This window comes from Babylonia areolata, chromosome 9 (genome assembly GCF_041734735.1).
Source record: "Babylonia areolata isolate BAREFJ2019XMU chromosome 9, ASM4173473v1, whole genome shotgun sequence".
Lineage (NCBI taxonomy): Eukaryota > Metazoa > Mollusca > Gastropoda > Neogastropoda > Buccinidae > Babylonia > Babylonia areolata.
Window position 1 is genome coordinate 39,211,529 of NC_134884.1, and position 26,915 is coordinate 39,238,443.

General features: G+C 41.5%; 1 protein-coding gene across 1 annotated transcript in view; it reads left to right on the top strand.

The window, feature by feature from the left end:
• Positions 1 to 4,251: 4,251 nt before the first annotated feature.
• The window catches only part of LOC143285435 (protein disulfide-isomerase TMX3-like), a 119,803-nt gene continuing 97,139 nt past the window's right edge, over positions 4,252 to 26,915 (top strand). The window contains exons 1-9 of the mRNA XM_076592701.1: positions 4,252 to 4,318; positions 4,408 to 4,450; positions 6,252 to 6,294; positions 7,290 to 7,453; positions 7,969 to 8,049; positions 10,276 to 10,390; positions 16,867 to 16,941; positions 17,468 to 17,534; positions 20,950 to 21,124. Coding sequence (XP_076448816.1) covers positions 4,273 to 4,318; positions 4,408 to 4,450; positions 6,252 to 6,294; positions 7,290 to 7,453; positions 7,969 to 8,049; positions 10,276 to 10,390; positions 16,867 to 16,941; positions 17,468 to 17,534; positions 20,950 to 21,124 — 809 coding nt within the window. The 5' untranslated portion in view covers positions 4,252 to 4,272. The remainder of the gene's footprint in view (positions 4,319 to 4,407; positions 4,451 to 6,251; positions 6,295 to 7,289; positions 7,454 to 7,968; positions 8,050 to 10,275; positions 10,391 to 16,866; positions 16,942 to 17,467; positions 17,535 to 20,949; positions 21,125 to 26,915) is intronic.

Genomic DNA, 26,915 nt, shown 5'->3' on the forward strand with positions numbered 1-26,915 from the left:
GCAGCAGTAGGCCTAGTGGTAGCAGCAGCAGCAGCAGCAGAAGCACTGAAACCATTTTATCTTATTATTATTTTATTTTATGTTCACATTTAACACAAAACCGAGGGTTTACTCTCAAGGCGTGATTAGTGCGTTGGGTTTATACGAAGGTCGGGCATCAACTATCTTTGGGGTTTTTTGTTGTCGTTGTTTTTTGTCAACTGCAGATCTTGTGCGGCGAAATGGATCAGGCCGATCGCTCTGACACCTTGAAACTGAAATTGAAACTGACATCCTCATCATTAGCAGCAGCAACATCATTCACACTGTTTCCGTGGTGGTGAATGATGGGCGTGGGTTTTTTTTATGATTCTGCTGCTGCTGCTGCTGATGATGATGATGATGATGATGATAATCATGATGATGCTGATGATGATAATCATGCTGCTGCTGCTGCTGCTGCTGCTGCTGCTGATAATCATGATGCTGCTGCTGCTGATGATGATAATCATGATGCTGCTGCTGCTGCTGATGATGATGATGATAATCATGATGATGCTGCTGCTGCTGATGATGATGATAATCATGATGATGCTGCTGCTGCTGATGATGATGATAATCATGATGATGATGCTGCTGCTGATGATGATGATGATGATAATCATGATGATGCTGCTGCTGCTGATGATGATGATGATAATCATGATGCTGCTGCTGCTGATGATGATGATGATGATAATCATGATGCTGCTGCTGCTGATGATGATGATGATGATAATCATGATGATGCTGCTGCTGCTGCTGATGATGATGATGATGATAATCATGATGATGATGATGCTGCTGCTGCTGCTGCTGATGATGATGATAATCATGATGATGCTGCTGCTGCTGCTGCTGCTGCTGATGATGATGATGATAATCATGATGATGATGATGATGATGATGCCCTTCCCATCCCTTTTTCCCTTTCCCCGTGTTTCATGCAGACGCTTCCCCAGTACAGAGTACCGCCTACCGCGCTACGGGCAGAACCACCCCTTGTCCAGCGCGGTGGTTCTGCCGCATCCTCACAACCACTTCAACAAGAAGGAGTACCCCAACTACCTCGACTACCTGCCCGTGCCCCAGAACCTCACGGACAAGCCTTACGACCTCAGGTTGATCTGAAGGCCTGGCAGGCAGGCAGGCAGGCAGGCACTGGCAGGCAGCACAGGCTGGCCATTGAGTTGGTCTGCATGGCCAGGGAGACCGCTGCTGCAAGATACAAGAATGCTTTGTGATTTTATTCTATTTTATTATCTTATTTTTTCTAAAAGACGGAGAAATTGTTGCTACGTTTTGCTGATAAAAAGGCGACATTAAAAACAAAACAAAACAAAAAAAACAAAAAAAAAAATGAACAAGTAAGTACAGAAATAAATAGCTGGATACATAGATAGATATAGATTGGTAAGCTGGTTGGTTGGTTGGTTGACGAATTGATAAATGGTTGGATGCACAGATAGATAAATGAATAAATGAGTGAATGAAAATAATGAATTAAAAAATAAATTAAAAGTAAATGAATGAGCAAATAGATAAATGAATGAAATTATATGTGTATTGAAGAAATGAATAAATAAATAAATATAAATGGATAGATACTCCTCATAACAGCATGACACAAAAATGAAACGTTGGCGGCAGTGACATCAAGAAAAGAGGAGAGAAAGGTTTGAAGGAAGGAATGAAGGGGAAAAAAAAACAGAAGAGAATTCCTCACACACACACACACACACACACACACACACACACACACACACACCTCAAAATCGTGAACAAAAGATACATGAATAGATGCTGATTAATGATATGACAGTAAGAAAGAAAGGAGTAAACGCTACAGTAACTTCTTTTGATTGACAGTTTGATGGTAGGTATAAATATGTCTATGGTAGCACAAGTGAACATTTGCTAAGTTGATATTGCTGTGTTTTTATAGCGTAAATAATCATATAGTCAACACACCACAAAGAAGCTGGGATTTTTTATATATACTTAAAGGGTTTTAGTTCTTTTTTCTTTTTTTTTTGCACTTTTTAAAAATATATATATTAGTTGTCATATAGTAAGCATATGTCTGTCTAAAAATATCGATCTACGCAACTGAGTGAGAAAAACAACAACACCCCAACTGGCAAACCCGCATGATATTGACACTGGCAGCTGGGTTTCCTTTTATTCCAATTTTTGATGGTTTCAAGCCAGTTTATTCTACACACACACACACACACACACACACACATGCACGCACGCACACACACATTTCTCTGATTGGAATTATCTGATTAGGCATCAGTCCATCGGAGCCCTTTCACATCAGTTGCGACTCTGGTTGAAATACCCGAATAAATCTGTGAAGCAGTAATTAGTTTGTTTCATTTTTCCAGTTGTGTGTGTGCGTGCGTGTGTGTGTGTGTGTGTGTGTTATGAGTGGCATGTTCATAACATGCATTCTTGAACAACCCGCAGGACCACGCTCAATTAAATCCCGAGGCTGGAGGAAGGGGAGCAACTGTGTATGGGATCGTTACGCACGGTGTTATGCCCCATTGAGGGGAAGCAACAACAACAATACCAAAAAAAAAAAAAAAAAAGGTTCTCCGTGAAGTTTCTGAGTAATAAAATAACAATTTCAAAGACTTTGTAAAAGGAAAAAACAACAACACAAAAAAAAACCCAAAAGAAAAACAAACAAACAAAAACAAAAATCGAATTATTTTCACAATGCATTCAGTTTTGAATAGTCTTGTCTGCTTCCAGCTCTTGAAAAGGTGGAACTGGGGAAGGGAGAGGGTGGGTGGGGGAAGGGAAGGATGCTCTTCTGCGGACACTTAATTGTCAATGAAACTGGCACTGACACTGACGTCTGTTTCAAGGCACAGTACCTGCCTGCCACATGGACTTTTTAAGCAAATGACAAAGTACCAAAGTACCGCTTATCCGGCCTTAGTATAATATAGTTTAGTTTTCTTTAATCATGTTTTTCCTTTCTGTTCTATTTTATCTGTTTTGCGGCGGCACCGGTCATTTTTGTTCTGATTTGTACCTGCTATGTCCGTCACTAGAGCTCACGGCTAATGACATTAAACACTGGCATTTCAGTGTTCTCTGTCTGTCTCTCTCGGCACTGAGTCTCTCTCTCTACTGAGTCTCTCTCTCTCTCACTGCCGGAGTCTCTCTCAGTCGATCGGCAGTTACGCACGTACGCACGCACGCACACGCACGCACACACTGGACGGCCGGCCGGCACTCACACACACACACACACACACACACACACTGGCACACACACACACACATACACACACACACACACACACACGGCCGCCGGCACACACTGACTTACACACTGCCGGTACTCACCGCACGCCCGCTGACACTGACACTGACATACACACACGGCACACATACACTGACACACACACACAGTGAGAGACTGCAATTTTATTCAGCCGGTGCAAACTGCAGTGACTATGTTCATTGACTGATGTTCATCAGTCGTCAGTGTACTTGTGGAGTTATATACCTCAGTAAAGAACAGTTTGGCACGTGCGCTAATCACTCTCTCTCTCTCTCTCTCTCTCTCTCTCTCACACCGTGGCACACACACACGCGCACACACACACACACACACAGTGACACACACACACACACACACACACACACACACACACACACACACACAATACTTCTCCTCTGATACATAACATGAACACCTTTTTTACACTAATATTCACATGCATTCCCTTTCCTTTATCCACTACTTTACTCCTTTCCGTCTAAAAACACTTATAGTGAACAGACGTTAAACTGAAGAAAACACACACACACGCACCGGGACAACACACACACTGACACACACACACACACACACACACACACACACAATTATTATTATTTTTATTAGCAGAGAGAAATTAGACGGAGCCCACTACATGCGCTCACTGACTGACAGACAGATGGAGGCTACAGCTGGCCCATGCGGGACCAGATTATTCACAATAAAAAAAAAGAAAAAGAAAAAAAAAGAAGTGTATCTATTATGATTTGTTTTTTCTATTTATCTACTTGTTTGCTTGCTAGTTTACTTGTGTGTAGTTACGATTTGGTCCACTTTATTTATTCATATATATCTATATATATATATATATAATTTTTTTTATTGATTCACTTGTTTTTTCTTTGTGACTGTCTTTCTTCTCATGTCAGCTGCACGTAGTATTCACTGCAGTCCTGCAATGTTGAAAGATGGCGCCATCCTCAAAACTCGTTGTCCTGGCTGTGGTTTTGGCAGGTATGGTTCTTTCTTGAAAACGAGAATCGCTTGAATTGAACACCGATTATTGGTCAGTGAATCTACTTTCTGTCGTTTTCATTTTTCAGGTTTTCTGGAGACCTGTGGTGCTCAAGTGGAACTGGATTACAGGTAAGTGACACAATGAGCAGACGATTTCTGTTTCGGAGCTTTGGCAGTTCTGCTCGATGTATGTATTATATGCCGCAAAGCTGACGATCGATTTTGGCCCAGCAGCAATCCTCGCACTTTGCAAGGTTGTGATAAATGTCTGTTGTCATACCGCCCTTGTCAAGAATTGATGCGCGCTGCCTTTGTTGAAAACGCAAGTCATGATGCGCTGCAAGAAATCGATCTTTGAAATTTGTTTTGTACACGTGGGTTCACCACTGAAGTGCAACGAGTGGGCGTGACTTTGGGGCAGCTTAAACTCAGTATTAAAAGGAAAAAGAAGAAAAAAAAATGACGAAGGGGCTCCTATACGCTTTTGAAATTTTGGGCATTAGTTTCATATATAATTGAATCAGTAAGTGTTAAGTCCAAAGCTTTGGAATATGTTTACTATTGATCGAATAGGGTAACAGAAAAAAAAAAACGATTTGTAAATGATACATGCACATAAGAAAGCAAAGAAGTCATAAAAAATACGCTTATTTGGATTACATGATAAGTAATATACATTGTGTGTATGTGTGCGTGTGTATGTGTGCTAGGGGATATTAACTGCCAAGACATCCAAACAGTAACATTATACTCTGATACAGAGCCAGAGTGGGGGAAGGGGTGTGGCACATGCAAAGATGACACTCCCTCCCTCTCCCATCAAAGAAAAAAAAAGGTGGGGGGGACCACAAAGTGCTGATCAAGAAAACAAGTGGTTTGAAAAATATGAAGTTTGTTTGTTTTTTTCTGAGGGTAAGGAAATAGCTGACAAAATCACAACTGCACAGTGTGTGCCATCAGGAATGGAAAGTACATGGGAGACAACTCAGTCAGAGAAGAATAAAAAGCTTAGATTGATCATGAAGAGAATGAGTCTTAATTACTCCTGTGGATTATTTGTTTGACATGAAATTGATGCATAAAAAAATAATGATAATAATAATAAACAACTGAAGACTGAGAAACACCAATTACTGCAAGATGAATAAGCATGTGCGCGCGCGCGCGCGCGCACACACACACACACACACATCCACACACACCACTCTGCAATTGGCAGACTGGCTGGAAACATATATTCCACTGCACAGTTTACATCACTAAAGATTTCTGCTTATTTTGCATAAAAAGGGAATGCAGTATATGGTTTACACATGGGGATGACGATAGCAAAAAACACTCATCACAAGGCGAGGTACTCGCATTTTTGTGAAGGGTTTTAGGAAAGTATCTAATTCTTTGCACTGATTTAGCTCCCTTTGTCCTTGTTGGGGAAGGTGTGCTATTAAAACTTGCCTCTTCAGGCTGCACATTTCCAGAACGCTTATTATTTTATCTTAATATGAAGAGGAGAAACTGGTAATGCATGCACTTTGTTGTTGTTATTGATTATATTTTAAAATAAAGAAGCAGACAAGAAGTTGGCATACATACACAGATGGAATAAAATCTTATTTAATTACACATACTTAACCATAACCCAACTAGTGCAGACTCCGGCAGGGGTCTGACATTCCTGTCCTGTGCAAACTACTATCTGTCTGTGCGGAGAAAAGTAATTTCCTTTATACTCATATTTCTTATATTGTAACATTGTTAATGTTAAATTCTAAGAATTTTATGTCAGATCTTTATATGAGAAATAAATGAAAGAATGTGTGGTTGCACTGCGCACTTGACATTGTTTGCTCAATGCTTATTCCAAGTTGTTGCAGCTGAGAGTGACTGGATGAAACGTGTCACTGTTATTTTGATTTTAATTTTGTTTCAGATTTTTGGAGACAAGAGGAGAGAATGACATGTGGCTTGTGGAGGTATGTGCACATACGTGGTTGGCTACACATACGTGATTGTTGTAAAAATGAAGGGTTTCATGCTACACACACACACACACACACACACACACACACACACACAGAGACATTAATTTAATGATAACCAACTTGCACACACACATCTGTCTCCGGTCCTTCCCTTTCTATCATTCTCTCTCTCTCTGTCTTTGCAGATAACTCTTCTTGCTGACAGACAAAGAAAAAAATGTATGCTCAACAAAAAACAAAACAAAAAACAAAAACAACAAAATCAGAGAATGCTGAACACAGTAGCACATATATATATATATATATATATATATATATATATATATATATATATATATATATATCACAGTCATGCAACACACATTCAGACACTATTGGAATAGATTTAGAGCAGTATTGATGATGAGAGTGTAAACAAGCCTAACTGAAGTGACCAACTGGTGTACAGAAAATAGTATGCTCCTTAATCCAGAAAAAAACAAAACAAAAACAAAAGCACCGGCATGGCTTATGAAGTTATATCCTCCCACTTTTTCACTTATTGCCAAGCTGTTGAACAAGTTGCAGAACAACACCATGGTGTCAGTGTAAACGGGAGGTACATATATCAATTGTTTGTTGAGGTAAGTTGTAAAAAAAATGTTTACCTGTTATATTTAAAATATGTCATCAGTCCAGAAGCTTCCTATCTCTTTTTCCATACTTAATCATGTTTCAAACATTTGGGACAACTGCAGCGAAAAAAACTTGATTCTGTACACAAGTGTGCTGTAAAACATCCCAGTAGAGTTTTACAAAACACACACAGTCATCATTCTCAACACACACAGTCATCATTCTCAACTGCTATCTCTTCTTTCTTTGACTTTGAACCTAATATTGAACATGTGTGCATGTACAGCAGTTTTTAATGAAAAGCGTGCTTTGTCTCAGTTAACCCTCAGGGCTTGAAGTAGTCTGTAATGAAGAGTGTGTATTGTGTTCAGTTCTATGCCCCGTGGTGTGGGCACTGCAAGAAGCTGGAGCCAGTGTACCGTGAGGTGTACAAGGAGCTGAGGGACAGCCCTGTGCGTGTGGGCAAGATTGACGCCACTCGCTTCTCCGATGTCGCCCAGCACTTCGACATCCGGGGCTTCCCAACGATCCTCTTGTGAGAGTCCTCTTTGTGTGTGTGTGTGTGTGTGTATGCGTGTGCTTTTGTATATTTAGTTTGAGTAATCTTCAATTTAGCATCTTTCCATTTAACGTTATATTATACAGGGGGTGGGTGAGTGGGGAGGAGAAGTGAGTGGGACAGGAGATGAAGAGCATTGGGTGTTTGAGGAAGATATGCATGTTAACTTGCACATATGTGTGTGTGTGTGTGTGTGTGTATGTGCTTGTGTATGTGCATGCATAAGTATGCACATTTGTGGTTGCGTGTTTGAGAGTGACGTGTGGTGTAACTCCGTGTGTGTGTGTGTATGTGAGTGTGTGTGTGCGTGAGTGTGTATGGTTAACTTTGTGCATGTGTCTGAATGTATATTACATGACTGTGATATATATATATATATATATATATATATATATATGTATGCTACTGTGTTCCGCGTTCTCTGATTTTGTTGTTTGTTTGTTTTTTGTTTTGTTTTTTGTTGAATATACATTTTTTTCTTTGTCTGTCAGCATCAAAGGAGATCAGACGTTCACGCACAAAGGTGACCGCAGCAAGGAGGGCATTGTGGAGTTTGCCAGCAGGGCTCAGGGGTAAGTGTGGTCACACAGGTGGCCTGACATGATTTATAGTCCTCTGTTGTTTCACCTGTGCTTGAGACTTCCAACTTAACAAGCCAGGTTCTGGCTATGAGTTTCAGTTTCAGTTTCAGTAGCTCAAGGAGGCGTTACTGCATTTGGACAAATCCATATACGCTACACCACATCTGCCAAGCAGATGCCTGACCAGCAGCGTAACCCAACGCGCTTAGTCAGGCCTTGAGGAAAAAAAAAAAGAGAAAAAAAGGTGAATAGATAATAGATAAGCGTACATATATAAATAAATATATAAATAAATAAATAATAATTATAATATAGAAAGGTAGTAGTAATAATAATAATAATAATGATAATAATAATAAATAAATAAATAATAATAAATAAATAAATAAGATAACATTGATGATAAATAAGCAAATAAATGTAAAACATGAAGACACACATTCACACATGCACCCACACATGCATAACAGATATGCACCAAACATGCAGTTTCACAGATATGAAAGCACAGGTATGATATGGCTATGAATGACGGTGCGGTTAGGATGAATGTTGTGTGAATAGTGCCAGGCACACACACATGCACACGCACATGCATCCACACACACACACACACAACACGCACACACATTTTTATGTCTCTTTTCCTGTATCCGTCATCCCACCACCTCTTCCCATTGCCCCACTCTCCGCCCCAACCCCCACGCGTGCACACATGTACAAATTAATTGTCAGTAAGATTTGATTTTATTGGTTTTATCACTAATAAGTTAAATCATGTGTATTACATTTCAACATTGCCAGGGAATAAAAATTCCAGCTTAGTGATTGTTTGCATCATATGTGGTCGTTGTTTGGGATGGAGGAATGATTGATTGTCACAAAATTCCTGAATATGTCTGCTGGGATTCTTTAATATTTCAACTGAAATCCAAGAAGAATAGCATTTTTTAAGCACACAGCACACAACACAACACACTGCAACACACACACACACACACACACACACACACACACACACACACAGAGTAAAATTCAGTATAAAAAAAAAAGAAGTAAAAAAACAAACTCAAGAAATAAAGCACTCAAGACAAAATCACACACATCGACAGGCACAGGCACCTGCACAGGAGCTCAGGGTCATATGACAAGCACAACACACATATGGACACTCAGAAGCACACTTGCTATGAGTAGTATGTCGACTCTTCGTAGCAATGGATATGTCAGTGAGTGCAATATGTTATTAAAACTGTGAATAACAAGTCCTCTTCTTCTTCTTCTGTGAAACCAGATTCTTTCACTTTGCGTATCATGTACTGTAATATGTGATAAGAATTATATGCCATGACATCTGCTTGGATGGCAGTGTTATAGACATTGTTTCTTCTTTAAAGTCACCAAAGTAATGTTTCCATTTGATTCTGGAATGGGTGTAACAGTGTCTTTATTGCCTGTCTTGATGTCTTTATTGTCTTTTAAACCAGAAAATTGTATTTGGTCATGTCTGCTGCACTCATAACAAAATAAATCTGAAGCATCACACTTATAAAAGAGATGTCATCATACTCCGCAAAAGGAAATTCAGAATGAAACATTTGGAAGTTTTACCCAACGAAAAAGAATAGTTTGCATTAATATTCTTAAGTTAAAGTTAATCTACACACCCACACACATCTTTCCCCCTCCTGCCTTGTCATACACACACGCTTATAAATGCACATAAGCGCACATTCATGTGCATGCATACAAACATCTGTTGCTAGTTATAGTGTACACACACACACACACACACACACACACACACACACACACACACACACACACACACACACACACCCCTGCAGAATTATAGCGTTATGAATCTAATCTTCAATCTTTCTTGTCTTCCCTGAAAACACATTTGTTTAAACTAATATAGAACACCTTTGCACCATTCTGTTCTTCTTATTGCTTACTTCTCATTTGTGTGTGTATGTGCATACTTGCAGATGTGCTTGTGTGTGTGTGTGTGTGTACTTGCATGAGTGTGTGTATGTGTGTGTATACTTTGTGTGCATGCATGTGTGTGTGTTTACCCATTTTTGTAAAGCACCTGTAGAGCCCTATTTAGAAAATAGGTGCCATATCAGTTGAATTCACATTATTATCATTGTTATTGATCTGCTGTCACGACTGTGGAGCCGATTGTACATACAATGCACTGTGGGTTTGCAGGCCAGCAGTGCGCAGGCTGAGAAGTGTGGGCAAGTTCACAGAGGCCAGGGCCCGTCACAACAAGAGCGTCTTCTTCCTCTACATCGGGGATCAGGATGAACATGACGATCTGTTTGTGAGTCAATACAATACAATACAATACAATACAATGCATCAAAACACAATACAACACAATGCAAGACAGTACAATGCAGCGCACGCAACACAAGACAATACAGTGCAGTACAATACAATACAAGACATCTTTATTTACACACTGACTGTCACAGACAGGTGGTCAGTGAAGGTGAAAGGCTGTCACCTCACTGAGGTAACATTGAATTAGGAGGCCAGCATGTTTGGCATCATTCTTTATCTGGGCTTCCTCCCCTTGGGATTGCATAACTTCCATTCAGCAAAACTATGCCACTTAAAAAAGACTTGAAAGATTCATGCCACACTGTTTTCGTTTCACCTAAGTTTGGCAGTCAAGAGATTGGAAATTAAGTGTGCATCCAAAGGCTTGCCACTCACACAACACACTCCCCCAGCCTACAGCCGAGTCCAACAAACACATGAACATGACAATGGCCCAAACATTCCGAAGGTCAAAAGGTAAAACATACTGAAATAATGAAATATAAAAGTAATGATAAAACAGGTTGATTTATTACTCAGTAAGATAGAATAACATATATTTCAAAAACACTTTCTTTTCTGAATAAGAAATACTAAATACAAATTTTCATTGACTCACTTATGGAAACAAACTGTGTCTGTGTTATTACCTGGTGTTCAGTTATCTGTGTGTGTGTATGTATGTGTGCGTGTCAATGGTAAACTTTAACACTGACATTTTATCTGGAAATACTTTGTCTGCCAGTGCCAAATTTGACTTAAACATAGTAGGAAAAAAATCTTCAGTCATACCAATAATAGGTTGTAAGGTTACTGAATTCAGCCGTATTTCTGGATCATTAATGATTTATTTCATTGAGGCTCATCCTGGACTCTGAAAACACCATATTACTGCTTTCCATTTCCTGGAGTGTAGGCTATGCTTGGTGAGAAGATGGTATGACCCTGTTTTTCTTGTTTGCAATTAAAAGAAAAGAAATACAGATTCTGGACAGAACACATACAGTGACACTTGCTACACCATCGACATGTTCACTGCATATGAATATTCTAATGTGGACACTGAACTAACTAGAATGAACATAAAAGAAAAATTGAATTCACCGTTTCACTCAGTTTCGGTCAGCCTTGTCTAGGCTGGTCTGTGCAGATCTTGTTTTTTCTTGTTTGCAATTAAAAGAAAAGAAATACAAATTCTGGACAGAACACATACAGTGATGCTAACTAGTTACATTATTGACGTGTTTATTGCATATGAATATTTTTTTAAGTGGATACTGATTTAACTAGAATGGACATAAAAGAGAAATTGAATGGACCGTGTCATAGTTTCCAAGTATAACTAAGCCTGTCGAACACAGATCTCCGCAGATAAAAAAAACAACTGCAATATGTTGCAGTGTGCTGGAGGCAATGGCAACATCTCCTTTACTTCAGGCTTTAAAGAATTTCTTAAATGCAATACCATAACCAATTTATCACACTAAAAAAGCATGTTTTAATATTATTTTTGAACGTCATTTGTGGACACAGGTTTGCGCTGTGTGCAAGACAGTTTCCTCTTTCCCAAATGTGTGTGGGTGGAATTTCCTTTTTTTTTCTTTTTTCTTTATTTACCCGAAGCTTTATAATATCAAATACAGAACACATTTTAACAATTAAGAAAAAAATTAAAATAATTTTTATTTTATATCTTTTTTATGTATCTTTTTTAAGTGTGTATCACAAGTGAGTCTTGATGGCATTGCTTCTCGTGTCTTTCAATAAAACATACATTCTTATAATTGTATACTTTTGAACATTATTTTGATTTTTGTGATTGGTGAGTTGGTGATTTTCGGCAAAAATTGCACATCAGTCAGGAACTCAAAGGGTTAACCATTTTCCTTCCAACAGCAGGATTCCATAACCCATTTGGCTTTGTGACTGGCATTTTCTGGTTCAACAATAATGGGACACAACTGTTCAGAAATCTTATACTGATAGAATTGCTTCCCTTAGATCTTCCTGACATTTGCTGAGATGTACCTGCATCAGAAACCAGTTGTGGAACTTTGGTATTTTTCTTAGTTCGTTAGGTTCAGAGTGTGTATTTTATGGCAGTAAGGCAGAATAAACATTTTCCTTTTTTATGTAAACTATGAAAGATATTATTTGAAATGATGATGATAATGAGTGTTTTGCACTGGATAAAAGTGGTGCAAAAACAAAATGATGATCAGTCATCAGTCAGAGCATGAGAATGATGGCAGGAGTGATTCTGACAACACATGTGACCAAAACACAGCGAAGAAGATTGACAAAATGACTATTTTTCAAAACAGCATGAACCAGAGCCAGTTCTTATAGACTTTTAAAGTTGTACATCTACTGAGAGATGGAGAGAGGATAGTGATGGGAATGGAGGTATACAAGATGTAGGGGAAGGAGAGAGAATGAGTCAGGGAAGCAGTAAGGGTGGACATGATACCTGAATGATTAAAGGCGCATACCCAGTCAGCAGAACATTTTATTGGTTCAAGGTCTTATTCAGTCATTAATTATCATGAACTTACGGACTTGTAGTCAGAATGGACAACACGCAATTGCCAATCTTCTAAAAGTGGACCTTGTTACCTTTGGCACTGCTTCAGCTATATTTCACATGTCATCCAAATACCTGAGTGTATATCTTGATCAGATCTTGACTGTGACCAACCAAATGTCATTATGATATCGCTCATGTAGCTTTCATCTTCGAATGCTAGCCTCAGTTACACCAATGTAACAGAGAAAAACAATGCTTTGTTGGTTTCCTCTTTTGTCCTGTCCAGACTAGATTACTGCAGTTCCATGCTTGAACTTAGTTGAAGGTTCCCCATTTTGCAGTTTTAACAGATTACAGAAAACCTAGAACAATGTATCATGACTTGTCCTCACCAAAAAGAAATCTGCACGTTACACCTCTTATGAATAAGTTACGTTCTGTAGAGTCCTGAATCCACCATAAGCTAACAACACTCCCCTTCAGGTCTGTATTGACGAGTTTCAACCCTCATATCTCTTCTCTGCTCTGGAAACTTACAAACTTCACAGAACATAAAGATCCAGTTCAGAAATGTTGCTTAAAGTCCCAAGGACTAATCTGAAAAGCACAGGAAATAGGCCTTTTAGAGCTCAAGTTCCCCAAGTTCAGAATTCTCTGCAATTGTCTCTGATCTCCATTTCTTTTTGTCAGATTTGAATTGAAATCTTTTCTGTAAACATTTCTGTTCTGTTTGTCAGCAAGTATTTCAGTGTTAGTGCTTATGTAGTCCTGTTTCAATGCACTGTGTATTCTATTTTATGTATTTTGGTCTTAGATGTAATGCCACATTTTTTATGAGCTGGTTAATGCCAGTCTGTGTGTGTGTGTGTGTGTGTGTGTGTGTGTGTGTGTGTGTGTTTTCCTCCATCTGTATATATTTTTAATCCTAGTGTGTGTGCACAAGTGTGGAGGTGAGAGTGTTCTGGCACGCATGTATGAGTGTGTGTGTATATGTGGAGTGATGGCCTAGAGGTAACGCGTCCGCCCAGGAAGCGAGAGAATCTGAGCGCACTGGTTTGAATCACGGTTCATTTGCCAATGTTTTCTCCCCCTCCACTAGACCTTGAGTGGTGGTCTGGACGCTAGTCATTCGGATGAGACAATAAACCGAGGCCCCGTGTGCAGCATGCACTTAGTGCACATGAAAGAAACCACGGCAACGAAAGGGTTGTTCCTGGCAAATTCTTTAGAAAAATCCACTTCGATAGGAAAAACAAGTAAAACCGCATGCAGGAAAAAATACAAAAAAATTGGTGGCGCTGTAGTGTAGTGACGCACTCTCCCTGGGGAGAGCAGCCCGAATTTCACACAGAGAAATCTGTTGTGATAAAAAGAGAAATACAAATGCAAATACAAATATGTGTGCATGTGTTATTTTCTTAATGGAATGTATTTCATTTATTCTAAGCATCCCTTTCTTGACAAATTTATTGTTGGAGGACTTTGGAAATGCACTACTGTTTTTCGTATGCAAGTATTGATTTGTATAAATGTGAACACATTGGGTACTTTTGTTGACAGAGAATTTTTACGTTTTTATGTCATGTTTGCTTTTAACTGGAGCATGTTAGGTGCTTTGAGCAGCATTTGTACTGGAAATCACGCCATGTAAAAGTTGCAAATTATTAGTGTTATTATTATTATCATTATTACTATTATTATTATTATTATAATCATGATCTATTATTATTATTATTATTAACATTATGATGATTATGCGTGTTTTTGTGTGCTCATGTATTTGTGCTTGCTTGCCTGTTTCTGTAGGCAGAATGTATGCTAAGGTTCATGGAAATGGCTGGCCTGTGTTTGTGCACTTAGCATGAGTGCAAATGTATTTTGACATGTGTGTTTGTGATTTCTGCACTTGGAAACATGAAAGCACTAGAGCAACCCAGAAAATGGAAACATAAAAGCACTATTTGCGAAAGTGAAAACACATTCAGGCTTTAAGAGAAAGTAAGAAAGGAGAAATGGCAACCAACTGTTTGCAATTATTTTGCTCACTTTTTGCAGGCTAACAAATAAGATACAGGAAATGAGTCCCCAGTTCACATAAAAGGCCACATTTTTCTGCAGCTATTTTCAGCTCTAAGTGTGCAAAAGCATTTTCTGCATTTGCAGGTCTTACTGCACATAACAGTATGAAAAAGAGGCGTTAAATGAGGTTGTTAAGTTTCTGGGAGGAGTGGTATTCTGGTTTTTTGTTTTTTTGTCAGAGAGATAAATTAGAGGATTTTTTTTTTTTTTTTTTTTTTTTTTTTACCTGCTCTTTGCTTTACATCTGTCTTTGTTGAGACAGTTCATGGTGCATGAGAGAAAAGAGTTGTAAAGTGTGTGTGTGTGTGTATGTGTGTGTGTGTGTGTGTGTGTGTGTGAATGCATGTGCATGAGTGTATGTGTGTGAATGCATGTGCATGAGTGTGTGTGCGCATGTTTATGTGTGTGTGCATGGAGGGATGCACCTGCTTGCATTTGTACTTGTACAGAGCACGAAGGCAGTCTAGAGAGAGAGAGAGAGAGAGAGAGAGAGAGAGAGAGAGAGCAGGGTGTAGCTGAATTCAGCTTTTTTCGTGTTTGTTGTCATGCAAAAAATGGGTATTCACTGACACAGGTGAAGCTTTGTGAACAGCAACATTTATGTATTATATGTGTGCAGTCCTCTCAACTGTTTGACCAGATTATTACATTCAACAACAGATTAGTGGTTGAAAACTTTAGTTCAGGTATGCAACACATATGCTATTTTCAAAACAATTTTTTCAGAGGCACTTAAGGAAATGGGGGAGTGAAAGGAAGAGAGTGACAGACAGATCTGATACTGATGAATGTTTCTTTATCTTTTCAAAACAGTATTCTCCATTTTCCATCTGTCAGAACAAAGCATCTGTGCGGCTTGAACTTAGAGCATGTGAAAGAACCCACAGCAAAATAAAATTTTTAAAAAAAAAAAAAAAGTTGTCCCTGCATACAGTGCTCTATAGAAAAATACACTTTGTGAAAAAAAAAGACAAATACACTTGAAGACAGAAAAGAAAGAAAAGGAAAGGAGGGGAGGGGGGTGTGTGGGGGAGGGGGGCATGGGGAAGTGGCACTGCACTGTAGCAAAATGCTATCCTTGGGAAGAGTAGCCTGAATTTCACACAGAGAAATCTGTTGTGTCCAAAAAAAGTAACCCTGTAGAATGTAGACTACAACAGGACACAGGGTCAGGGTTCTCATGGGCACTATATTGGCAGATAAGTATTTTAACCATTCTGCTGCCTTCCTCTCACACCAAAAAACAACTGGAAAGTGGAGTATCTGAAGAATGTGTGTACCCTGCTATACAGTCCTCCAATCACTGCTTGTGTGACTTTTTCAGCAAAAATACCTTCCTCTCACACCAAAAGACAACTGGAAAGTGGAGTATCTGAAGAATGTGTGTACCCTGCTATACTGTCCTCCAATCACTGCATGTGTGACTTTTTCAGCAAAAATACCTTCCTCTCACACCAAAAAACAACTAGAAAGTGGAGTATCTGAAGAATGTGTGTACCCTGCTGTACTGTCCTCCAATCACTGCATGTGTGACTTTTTCAGCAAAAATACCTTCCTCTCACACCAAAAAACAACTAGAAAGTGGAGTATATGAAGAATGTGTGTACCCTGCTATACTGTTCTCCAATCACTGCATGTGTGACTTTTTCAGCAAAAATACCTTCCTGTCACACCAAAAACAACTAGAAAGTAGAGTATCCGAAGAATGTGTGTACCCTGCTATACTGTTCTCCAATCACTGCATGTGTGACTTTTTCAGCAAAAATACCTTCCTCTCACACCAAAAAACAACTAGAAAGTGGAGTATCTGAAGAATGTGTGTACCCTGCTATACTGTTCTCCAATCACTGCATGTGTGACTTTTTCAGCAAAAATACAAATCTGTGGCCGAAACCATGATGGTGCTTGGTTATTTCTACGCTGGAGAGAAACGCATCTTGGAGGTTTGTGGTGAAACTACAATTCATAGTTTGGGGGGAGGGATGGGGTGTGGATTTTTTTTTTTTTTTTTTTCCTGATTTAATGGGGGTTTATTTGTTTTTACCCTTTTTCATCTTCCTTAACATTTTGGTGTTGTTGTTTTTTCTGCTTTGTTTGTTTATTTGTTTGTTTTTTGTGCATGTGGGTTTTTTTTGGGGGGGGGGAGGGGCAGAGAACTGGGTTTTATGGGGGTGGAGAGGGGGGGCCAGGAAGGGGAGTTCCCTTTCATATTCTATCTGTTCTAGTCTTGTTAAATCTTTTTCTTTTTTTCTTTTTCTTTTTTTTCTTTTTTCTTTTTTTTTAGATACACAAACACATACATTTTCACACACATGTGTATGCACACATCTGCAGTTGCATGCATGCGCACACACACACATTTTTTTCCATTCATGTCATTAATAGATTGTGATCTTCATGAATAATGTTACTTTGTTTTATCTTTATTTTGTGTGCCTGCTGTTTATTTTCATTGGTATTTGTGTGCAGGACATAAAAATCAAGAAAGAGCCAACCATACTGGTTTTCAAAGACCAGAAATATTTTGAATTTGAACGTAAGTTATCCTGTTCTTGTTCTTTCTCTTCTTGGTGGGCATTTAGACCAACAAGAGAATATTTCTTTCTGATTCCAGTATCAGTTTAACTGTGATGATCAGCATTAATTTATTTTTTTTTTTTTTTTGGTGTCCTGAAAAGACAAAAAAGTATTCTTTATTTTCTTATTTTATGTTTTTAATGGTTGTATATTTATTTTTTGTGGTCACTGGATACATTGTTTTATGAGATACAAGATGATTAACTTTTAAAACCTTGCTTTTGCACTTTGTATAATGAAACGCATTATTTAGTAAAGATAAGGCAAAAAATCTTTTTTGCATGGTTCTTGTGTAACGGGTGAAATAAAATAAAAAAGCATGTGCTCTTATCACTTAGGTTTTGGTATTTCATACAGTGAATAGAAAGAAAGAAACAGTCATTGTACAGAAATAAGGTAATGGCAAATATTTTTACCTTATTACTACAATTTATCAATGTTTTGGATCCATCTATTATTTGAAAGTAATGGTAATGGCAGATATTTTTACCGTATTACTACAATTTATCAATGTTTTGGATCCATCTATTATATGAAAGTTTATTGAATGGTCCCCCCACCCTCCACGCAGCCTGCTTCCAAATGCTGACATTGTGTGTATGACGGGTGACAATGGAGGAGGAGGGTGTGGTGACGATGGAGTCGGTTCCAGGCGCTGACATTGTGTGTATGATGGGTGACAGCGGAGGAGGGTGTGGTGATCATGGAGTTGCTTCCAGGTGTTGACATAATGTGTATGATGGGTGACAGTGGAGGAGGAGGGCATGGTTACGATGGAGTTGCTTCCAGGCGTTGACACTGTGTGTATGATGGGCGTTGTCATTGTGTGTATGACAGGTGACAGCGGAGGAGGAGGTTATTGTGACGATGGAGTTGCTTCCAGGTGTTGACATTGTGTGTATAATGGGCGTTGTCATTGTGTGTATGATGGGTGTTGACATTATGTGTATGATGGGTAACAGCAGCGGAGGGTGTGGTGATCATGGAGTTGCTTCCAGGTGTTGACATAATGTGTATGATGGGTGACAGTGGAGGAGGAGGGCATGGTTACGATGGAGTTGCTTCCAGGCGTTGACACTGTGTGTATGATGGGCGTTGTCATTGTGTGTATGACAGGTGACAGCAGAGGAGGAGGTTATTGTGACGATGGAGTTGCTTCCAGGCGTTGACACTGTGTGTATGATGGGCGTTGTCATTGTGTGTATGACAGTGGCAGAGGAGGGCATGGTTACGATGGAGTTGCTTCCAGGCGTTGACACTGTGTGTATGACAGGTGACAGCGGAGGAGGAGGGTATTGTGATGATGGAGTTGCTTCCAGGCGTTGACATTGTGTGTATGATGGGCGTTGTCATTGTGTGTATGACAGTGGCAGAGGAGGGCATGGTTACGATGGAGTTGCTTCCAGGCGTTGACACTGTGTGTATGACAGGTGACAGCGGAGGAGGAGGGTATTGTTACGATGGAGTTGGTTCCAGGCGTTGACATTGTGTGTATGATGGGTGTTGACATTGTGTGTGTGTGATGGGTGACATCAGAGGAGGGTATGGTGACGATGGAGTTGCTTCCAGGTGTTGTATGTGTGATGGGTGACAACGGAGGAGGAGGGTATTGTGACAGTGGAGTTGCTTCCAGGCGTTGACATTGTGTCTGTGATGGGCGTTGTCATTGTGTGTATGACGGGTGACAATGGAGGAGGAGGGTATGGTGACGATGGAGTCGGTTCCAGGCGCTGACATTGTGTGTATGACGGGTGACAACGGAGGAGGGTGTGGTGATCATGGAGTTGCTTCCAGGTGTTGACATTGTGTGTATGATGGGTAACAGCGGAGGACGAGGGCATTGTTACGATGGAGTTGCTTCCAGGCGTTGACACTGTGTGTATGATGGGCGTTGTCATTGTGTGTATGACAGGTGACAGCGGAGGAGGAGGTTATTGTGACGATGGAGTTGCTTCCAGGTGTTGACATTGTGTGTATGATGGGCATTGTCATTGTGTGTATGATGGGTGTTGACATTATGTGTATGATGGGTAACAGCACCGGAGGGTGTGGTGATCATGGAGTTGCTTCCAGGTGTTGACATAATGTGTATGATGGGTGACAGCGGAGGAGGAGGGCATGGTTATGATGGAGTTGCTTCCAGGCATTGACACTGTGTGTATGATGGGCGTTGTCATTGTGTGTATGACAGGTGACAGCAGAGGAGGGGGGTATTGTGACGATGGAGTTGCTTCCAGGCGTTGACATTGTGTGCATGATGGGTGTTGACATTGTGCGTGTATGATGGGTGACAGTGGAGGAGGGTATGGTGACGATGGAGTTGCTTCCAGGTGTTGTGTGTGTGATGGGTGACAACGGAGGAGGAGGGTATTGTGACAGTGGAGTAGCTTCCAGGCGTTGACATTGTGTCTGTGATGGGCGTTGTCATTGTGTGTATGACGGGTGACAGCAGAGGAGGGTATGGTGACGATGGAGTTGCTTCCAGGTGTTGTGTGTGTGATGGGTGACAACGGAGGAGGAGGGTATTGTGACAGTGGAGTTGCTTCCAGGCGTTGACATTGTGTCTGTGATGGGCATTGTCATTGTGTGTATGATGGGTGACAGCGGAGGAGGGCGTGGTGACGATGGAGTCGGTTGTGTGTATGATGGGTGTTGACATTGTGTGTATGACGGGTGACAGCAGAGGAGGGCGTGGTGACGATGGAGTCGGTTGTGTGTGTATGATGGGTGTTGTCATTGTGTGTATGACGGGTGACAGCAGAGGAGGGCGTAGTGACGATGGAGTCGGTTGTGTGTATGATGGGTGTTGTCATTGTGTGTATGACGGGTGACTGCAGAGGAGGGCGTGGTGACGATTGAATCGGTTGTGTGTATGATGGGTGTTGTCATTGTGTGTATGACGGGTGACAGCAGAGGAGGGCGTGGTGACGATGGAGTCGGTTGTGTGTATGATGGGTGTTGACATTGTGTGTATGACGGGTGACAGCGGAGGAGGGCGTGGTGACGATGGAGTCGGTTGTGTGTGTATGATGGGTGTTGTCATTGTGTGTATGACGGGTGACAGCAGAGGAGGGCGTGGTGACGATGGAGTCGGTTGTGTGTATGATGGGTGTTGTCATTGTGTGTATGACGGGTGACAGCAGAGGAGGGTGTAGTGACAATGGAGTCAGTTGTGTGTGTATGATGGGTGTTGTCATTGTGTGTATGACGGGTGACAGCAGAGGAGGGCGTGGTGACGATGGAGTCGGTTGTGTGTGTATGATGGGTGTTGACATTGTGTGTATGACGGGTGACAGCAGAGGAGGGCGTAGTGACGATGGAGTCGGTTGTGTGTGTATGATGGGTGTTGACATTGTGTGTATGACGGGTGACAGCGGAGGAGGGCGTGGTGACGATGGAGTCGGTCCAGCGGTGGATGAACGGGGAGCGCTACGTGGCCTTCCCGCAGATCATGGGTGGCAGCATCAACGAGATGGTGGACGTCAAGAGGTACTTGGTCATGCTGGCCCTGGACCCAGATGTCAAGGACAGCACCGATGCCAACGTTCGGTGAGTGTGGTGTTGGTGTGTATTGGTGGGTGGGTGGGGGTGTTTGTGTGGGGGTGTGTGTGGATGGGTGGGTGAGTGGGGGTGAGTGGGTAGGTGTTTGTGTGGGGGGTGGGGGTGCGGTGGGTGTTTGTGTTGGTGGGTGTGGATGGGTGGGTCTTGGTGTGTGTGGGTGGGTCGGTGTTTGTGTGGATGTGTGTATGGGTGGGTGTTTGTGTTGGTGGGTGTGGATGGGTGGGTCTTGGTGTGTGTGGGTGGGTTGGTGTTTGTGTGGATGTGTGTATGGGTGGGTGTTTGTGTGGGTGTAGGTGTGGGTGGGTGTTTGTTTGGGTGTGTGTGGTGGTGGGTGTTTGTGTGGTTATGTGTGTGTGTGTGAGTTGGTGTGGGTTGGTGGTGTGGGTGTGTGCTTGTGTGTGTGTGGGTGTTTGTGTGGATGGGTGGGTGTGTGGGTATTTGTGTGGGTGGGTGGGTGTATGTGTGTGTTTGTGTGTGTGTTGGGGGTGTGGGAGTGTTTGAGTGGGTGAGTGGATGTGGATGGGTAAGTTTGGGTGGGTAGGTGTGTGTGTGTGTGGGTGTGAAGTTGTCTTGTTTTTTTTCTGTCTGTCTGTGACTCTTATCTCTTATCTGTATGCATGGGTGTGTCTTTGTTTTGTGTGTTTGTGTTATGGGAATGGAAGGAAGAGGCCTGTATATCAGGCAGGGTTGGCTGTCTGCAACAGGAATGAATGAGGCTGGAAGCAGATGCGCTGTAGGCGATTTGAGAAACACACATACACAGAGATATGCGCTGGAGTGCGCATACAACCACACATGCAGTCATGCACGCTGATGTGTGTGAGTGTGCGTGTGTGCTTGTGTGCAAGTGATGCATGAGTGTTTATGCACATGTATGTGTGTGTGTGTGTGTGTGCTTGTGAGCATGCATTATATGCTTGTGCATGAATTTCAAGCAAGACTATCTTCTAAACCAGGCGTTGGCTAAAAGCAAGATGATTGCTGTGGTTTCCTGTCACTGTTTTCATTGGCTCAGTGAATTTCACTGCACTCTCACACATTGCCCCCCCCCCACCCCCCCACTCACTTGCAGAACATAAACAGTCATCATAGCTGTCTGTCTCCTGTGAGATTTGTGCTTTAAGTGTAATCCTCCATACTCTACTTCCCTCCATATCATTCTCTGTGTTGTGTTTGTATTGTAATGTGTATAGTATTACTTTTTGTCACAACAGATTTCTGTGTGTGAAATTCTGGCAACTCTCCCTAGTGGAGAGTGCATCGCTGCAGTGCTGGGCCACTTTTCTTCCTTTCTTTTTCTGCCTGCATGTGTATTTCTTTTCCTACCAAGATAGATTTTTCTACAGAATTTGGCAAAAGATAGCCCTTTTTGTTGCTGTGGGATATTTTGTTTGTGCGAAGTGCATCTTACACATGTGACCACTGTTTATCATCTCATCCAAATGACTAGCGTCCAGACACCCCCACTCAAGGTCTAGTGAGTGATGGGAAGAAAATACTGGCGAGAGTGGGATTTGATCCTGTATGCTCATACTCTCTCTCTTCCTTGGCAGATGAGTTTCCACTTCGCCACCACTTCTCTCCATTGACCGGTCGTTAACAATCATAGCTTGTCTGTCTCTTGTGAGATCTACGCTCATGTGAACTCCATCCTTTGCTTCTACTATCTGTATCATTCTCTGTCCACCTCCATCTCCAGTTGTCTTTATTTCCAGGAGGAAGGTGGCAGAATGGTTAAGATGATTATCTGCCAATACAGTGCCCATGAGGGTTGAATCCCGGTCTCACCCTTTCTTCTAAAATTGACTTGAAAAATCAAACTGAGCACTTAGTCATTTGGATGAGAAGATAAACTGAGGTTCCATTTGCAGCATGCACTTGGCGCACTGAAAAAGAACCCATGGCAATATGAATGTTGTCCTCTGACAAAATGCCATGGAAGAAAACTACTCTGATAGGTACACAAATATATATGCATGCACTCAAGGCCTGACATTGCACACATGTTGGGTTATGCTGCTGGTCAGGCATCTGACAAGCAGATGTGGTGCAGCATATATGGATTTGTCCAAATGCATTGATGACTCCTTGAGAAGCTGAATCTAAATACTGGAAATTCTTCTGCAAAAACCCTCTTCTTTGCTAGAACTGCGTGTTGATTGGTGGGGAATGTCGTTCTGGTGATGAATCGTTTTTAATCTGTGACTCTCACGCATGCATGCATGAGTGTCCATGCAGCTTATGGCACAAACACGTTCTTCATCTCTTCATACTCTCTCTCTCTCTGTTTTGTCTCGTTAGTTTCCTGTTGGTTTCTATCTGTCTCTTTCTTTCCCCCAGTCTGTCTCTCTTTCTCTCTCTTGAACATTTTCTCTTCTCAGTCTGTCTTCCTCACCCCCAACATCTCTCTCTCTCTTTCTCTCTTTCTCTTTCTCTCTCTCTCTCCCACTCTTTTGCCGTCTGCATAGATTTTACCACAAGATGCACAAAAAAACAACAACAACAACAACAACAACAAAAACACACACAAAAAAAAGTTTATTGCTTTATCTCTTTTGCTCCAGCAAGCAAGAGATAGTGCAGCGTGAAAAAGGCAGTTCCTGTGTCTATTTTTGATCCCATCCCTTGGTGCCATTTCCTTGGTTCTTGGATTGCTGGTCTGCAGATCTTTATTCACACCTTCATACTAGGCCATCCAGATTCCATCGTACATTGTGGTTACCTCACCTTTTTCCTGTGTTGGGGGAGAAGTGCTCTTGGTATCACTCCCACAGTCTGTTCAAAAGAAAACAATTGCTGTGATAGATGAATTTGTGCTGAATGCTTATTATTATTTTTTGTGTATTGTGCTGGCTAGACATTAGGAAATAATCAGTGTTGATAGTAGTTAAAAATAAGGTCAGGAATAATGTTCAGGCAAGTGTTGATAGTAGTTAAAAATAAGGTCAGGAATAATGTTCAGGCATGCATGCATCAGTGCACGCATGTGAGCGTGCTCGTGCGCACACACACATACACATGCCTAAGCACTCTCACACACACACACACCTTCACACGCACACGTATGCGCACAAACACACATAAACACACGCACGCACACACGCACACACATCAACATTTCTACACACACACTCAGACCTTGGGTATCGCTCCAGTAATTTTACTCCAGTTTCTTGAGTTTCTGTTTGTGTGGCCTTGATACCATTATTTTCATTGATACCATCACTTTTGTGTCTAGTTTAAGAAAGAAAGGAGAGTTGAGAGTATGGAGAGAGTGAGAGAGAGAGTTGGGGATAGTCGGAGATTTCAGACATTATCATTAACAGCCAGGAAGAGAGTGTTGACCACTGTGGAGATTAAGGATAAGGTCTCAGACAGTCAAAAAAAATTCTTTCATGCCACCTACTTACTAACAGTGCCGCTGTGGCGAAGTGGTTAGCATTGCGGACTGACGGCTGGGAGGATGCGGGTTCGAATCCCAGCAGAGGTGGGTTTTTCGGCCCACAGCCCGCTCCTACCCAGAGTTGAGTGTGCTGTGGGCTTAAATGGGGAGACTGGGACCACACAGCTGAGTGTCATCCACTTCAAGGATGCGTCTTTGGGTGTGTTGCTCTAATTACCTGACCAACACTGCAAGTGTCTGTATCTCTTGGGCCTGTTTAATGCTGGGATATCATTATGACAGGAAGCAGAGAGTACAGCCTTGTCACGCAGTCCCAAACCAAAATGGACCACCACAGCAACGTCGTCATCATCATCGTCATTCTCCTCCTCCTCCATCATCATCAATATAAACAAAATAGTCTCATAGTCTGTGGCCTTTCATGCCCTGCTCTCATGGTGACCTCAGTTTTGATACCCCTCCACTTCTGTGCTTGGGGTGAGTCCTGTCAATGTCTTCAGTGTCAGCAGATTCATGGGGGGGCTGTTATTTGAGGGACGTGGTGGCAGTCTCCACTCTGGGAGAGACGCTCACTCAGTCTGGCTCCGCTAATAAGCCATTATTGTCATTAGTAGGGGCTTAGTAGGTGGTGTCCTAAGTACGTTAAATCAGAACAGGCACCACTGAACACCACCAAAATGAGCAGCAGAGGTGCAGGGTCTCCTCTGGTGTGTGGCCTTCTGGCGACCTAACATCGATAGTTACCTGCAGACTGCCGATGCTGGAACTGTAACGGACCTACACGTATGGGGGAATCTAAATGAGCAGCGTGGGAGTAATGCCACTGAAACGGTGCAGATGATGGGGCAGCCATAAACAAAAAAACAAAAACAAAAAACAAAAAAACAGTGCTAAAATGAAGAGGATGTTATATATATCTGTCTATCTATATATCTGTATCTATCTATATCTATCTATCTTTATCAGTCTCTCTCTCTCTCTCTTATATATATATATATATATATATATATATATATATATATACATACATATATATATGTATATGATATGTCTCTCTCTCTCTCTCTCTCTCTCTCTCTCTCTATATATATATATATATATATAATCTATCCCTCTCTCTCAATATATATACACAAACACACACACACAGATGTACATACACACACACACACACACACACACACACACACACACATATATATATATATATATATTATATATATATGAGAGAGATGTGTTCGTCAACTGAAGTTCAGGCAAGATGCACGCACTTTGATCAAAGAGTCTTTACTTTTACATTTGTCTGTATAGGCTCTTTGCTTTGATCACTTTGCCAAGATAATGTACAGCACACCTTACAGTTACACAGCTTTGAAGTACTTATGTTTCCTCTTTTACGCAGATTTGTAAGTTCCTCAGTTCAGGGGTAGTGTCGGTCTATCAGTATCAGTCGTACATCCTTGAGTGGAAAATAGATTGACAGAGTGATGCACCATTAGATAAGTTCAAATGGAGGTGCCAAAAGTGTGAAGAGGATCTGACGTATAATTGTGACTGAAGTGGCGCCGGTACCCTTATGAAGAAGAGTGTATGCGCTTTGATCACATATCCGACATAATGGACTTCAGACATTGCAGTTGATGATGTATGTCGTCTTCTTTTGCTCTGATTCTTCGTTTTTCTGCTCTTTCTGCTGTTGATTCTTCTGGTGGTATTGATGCTTCTTCTTCTGATGCTGTTTCTGTTCCTACATCTTAGTCAATTTTTGCTTCAACTTCCTCTTCGACTATTTCTTCTTCTTCTTCTGCTGCTGCTGCTTCTCGTCCTCCTCCACATCCTCACTTGACTAGCATTTTCTTCTACCTTTTCTTCCTTCTCTTCCTTCTCGTCTCCAGCTCCTACTTTCTACCTCTTTCTTCTTATCCCCAACCCCATCCTTTTCCCTCTACACACTCTTCTTCTTCATCATCCTGTTATGCACCGATTTCTTGTGAAAGCCCTGCCCGAGAGAGATGACTAGCTCCCCCCTAACTCTCCCTCCCTCATTCCCCCACTCCCTCATTCCCCCCCCCTCCCCCCGCCCGCTCCTCTCCCTCACCCTCAGCCCGCCCCTCCCCCGCTCTCCACCCCCTCCCACTGTTTTTTCCCCACCCACGCCTTTGGATCATAAACACATTGACCGAGAAACGAGTTACGCTCATGAAGCTCACGTCCTTCCATCCTTCCAATCCCCACCTCCTCCTCATCTCTCTGTCTCTGTCTCTCTCTGTGTCTCTCTGTCTCTGTCTCTGTCTGTCTCTCTCTCAAGGAAAGAAGTCCTCAGTACCCATGCCACACCCTTCCCACCCCCTGTTCAGGGAAATAGTTGTAACTGAT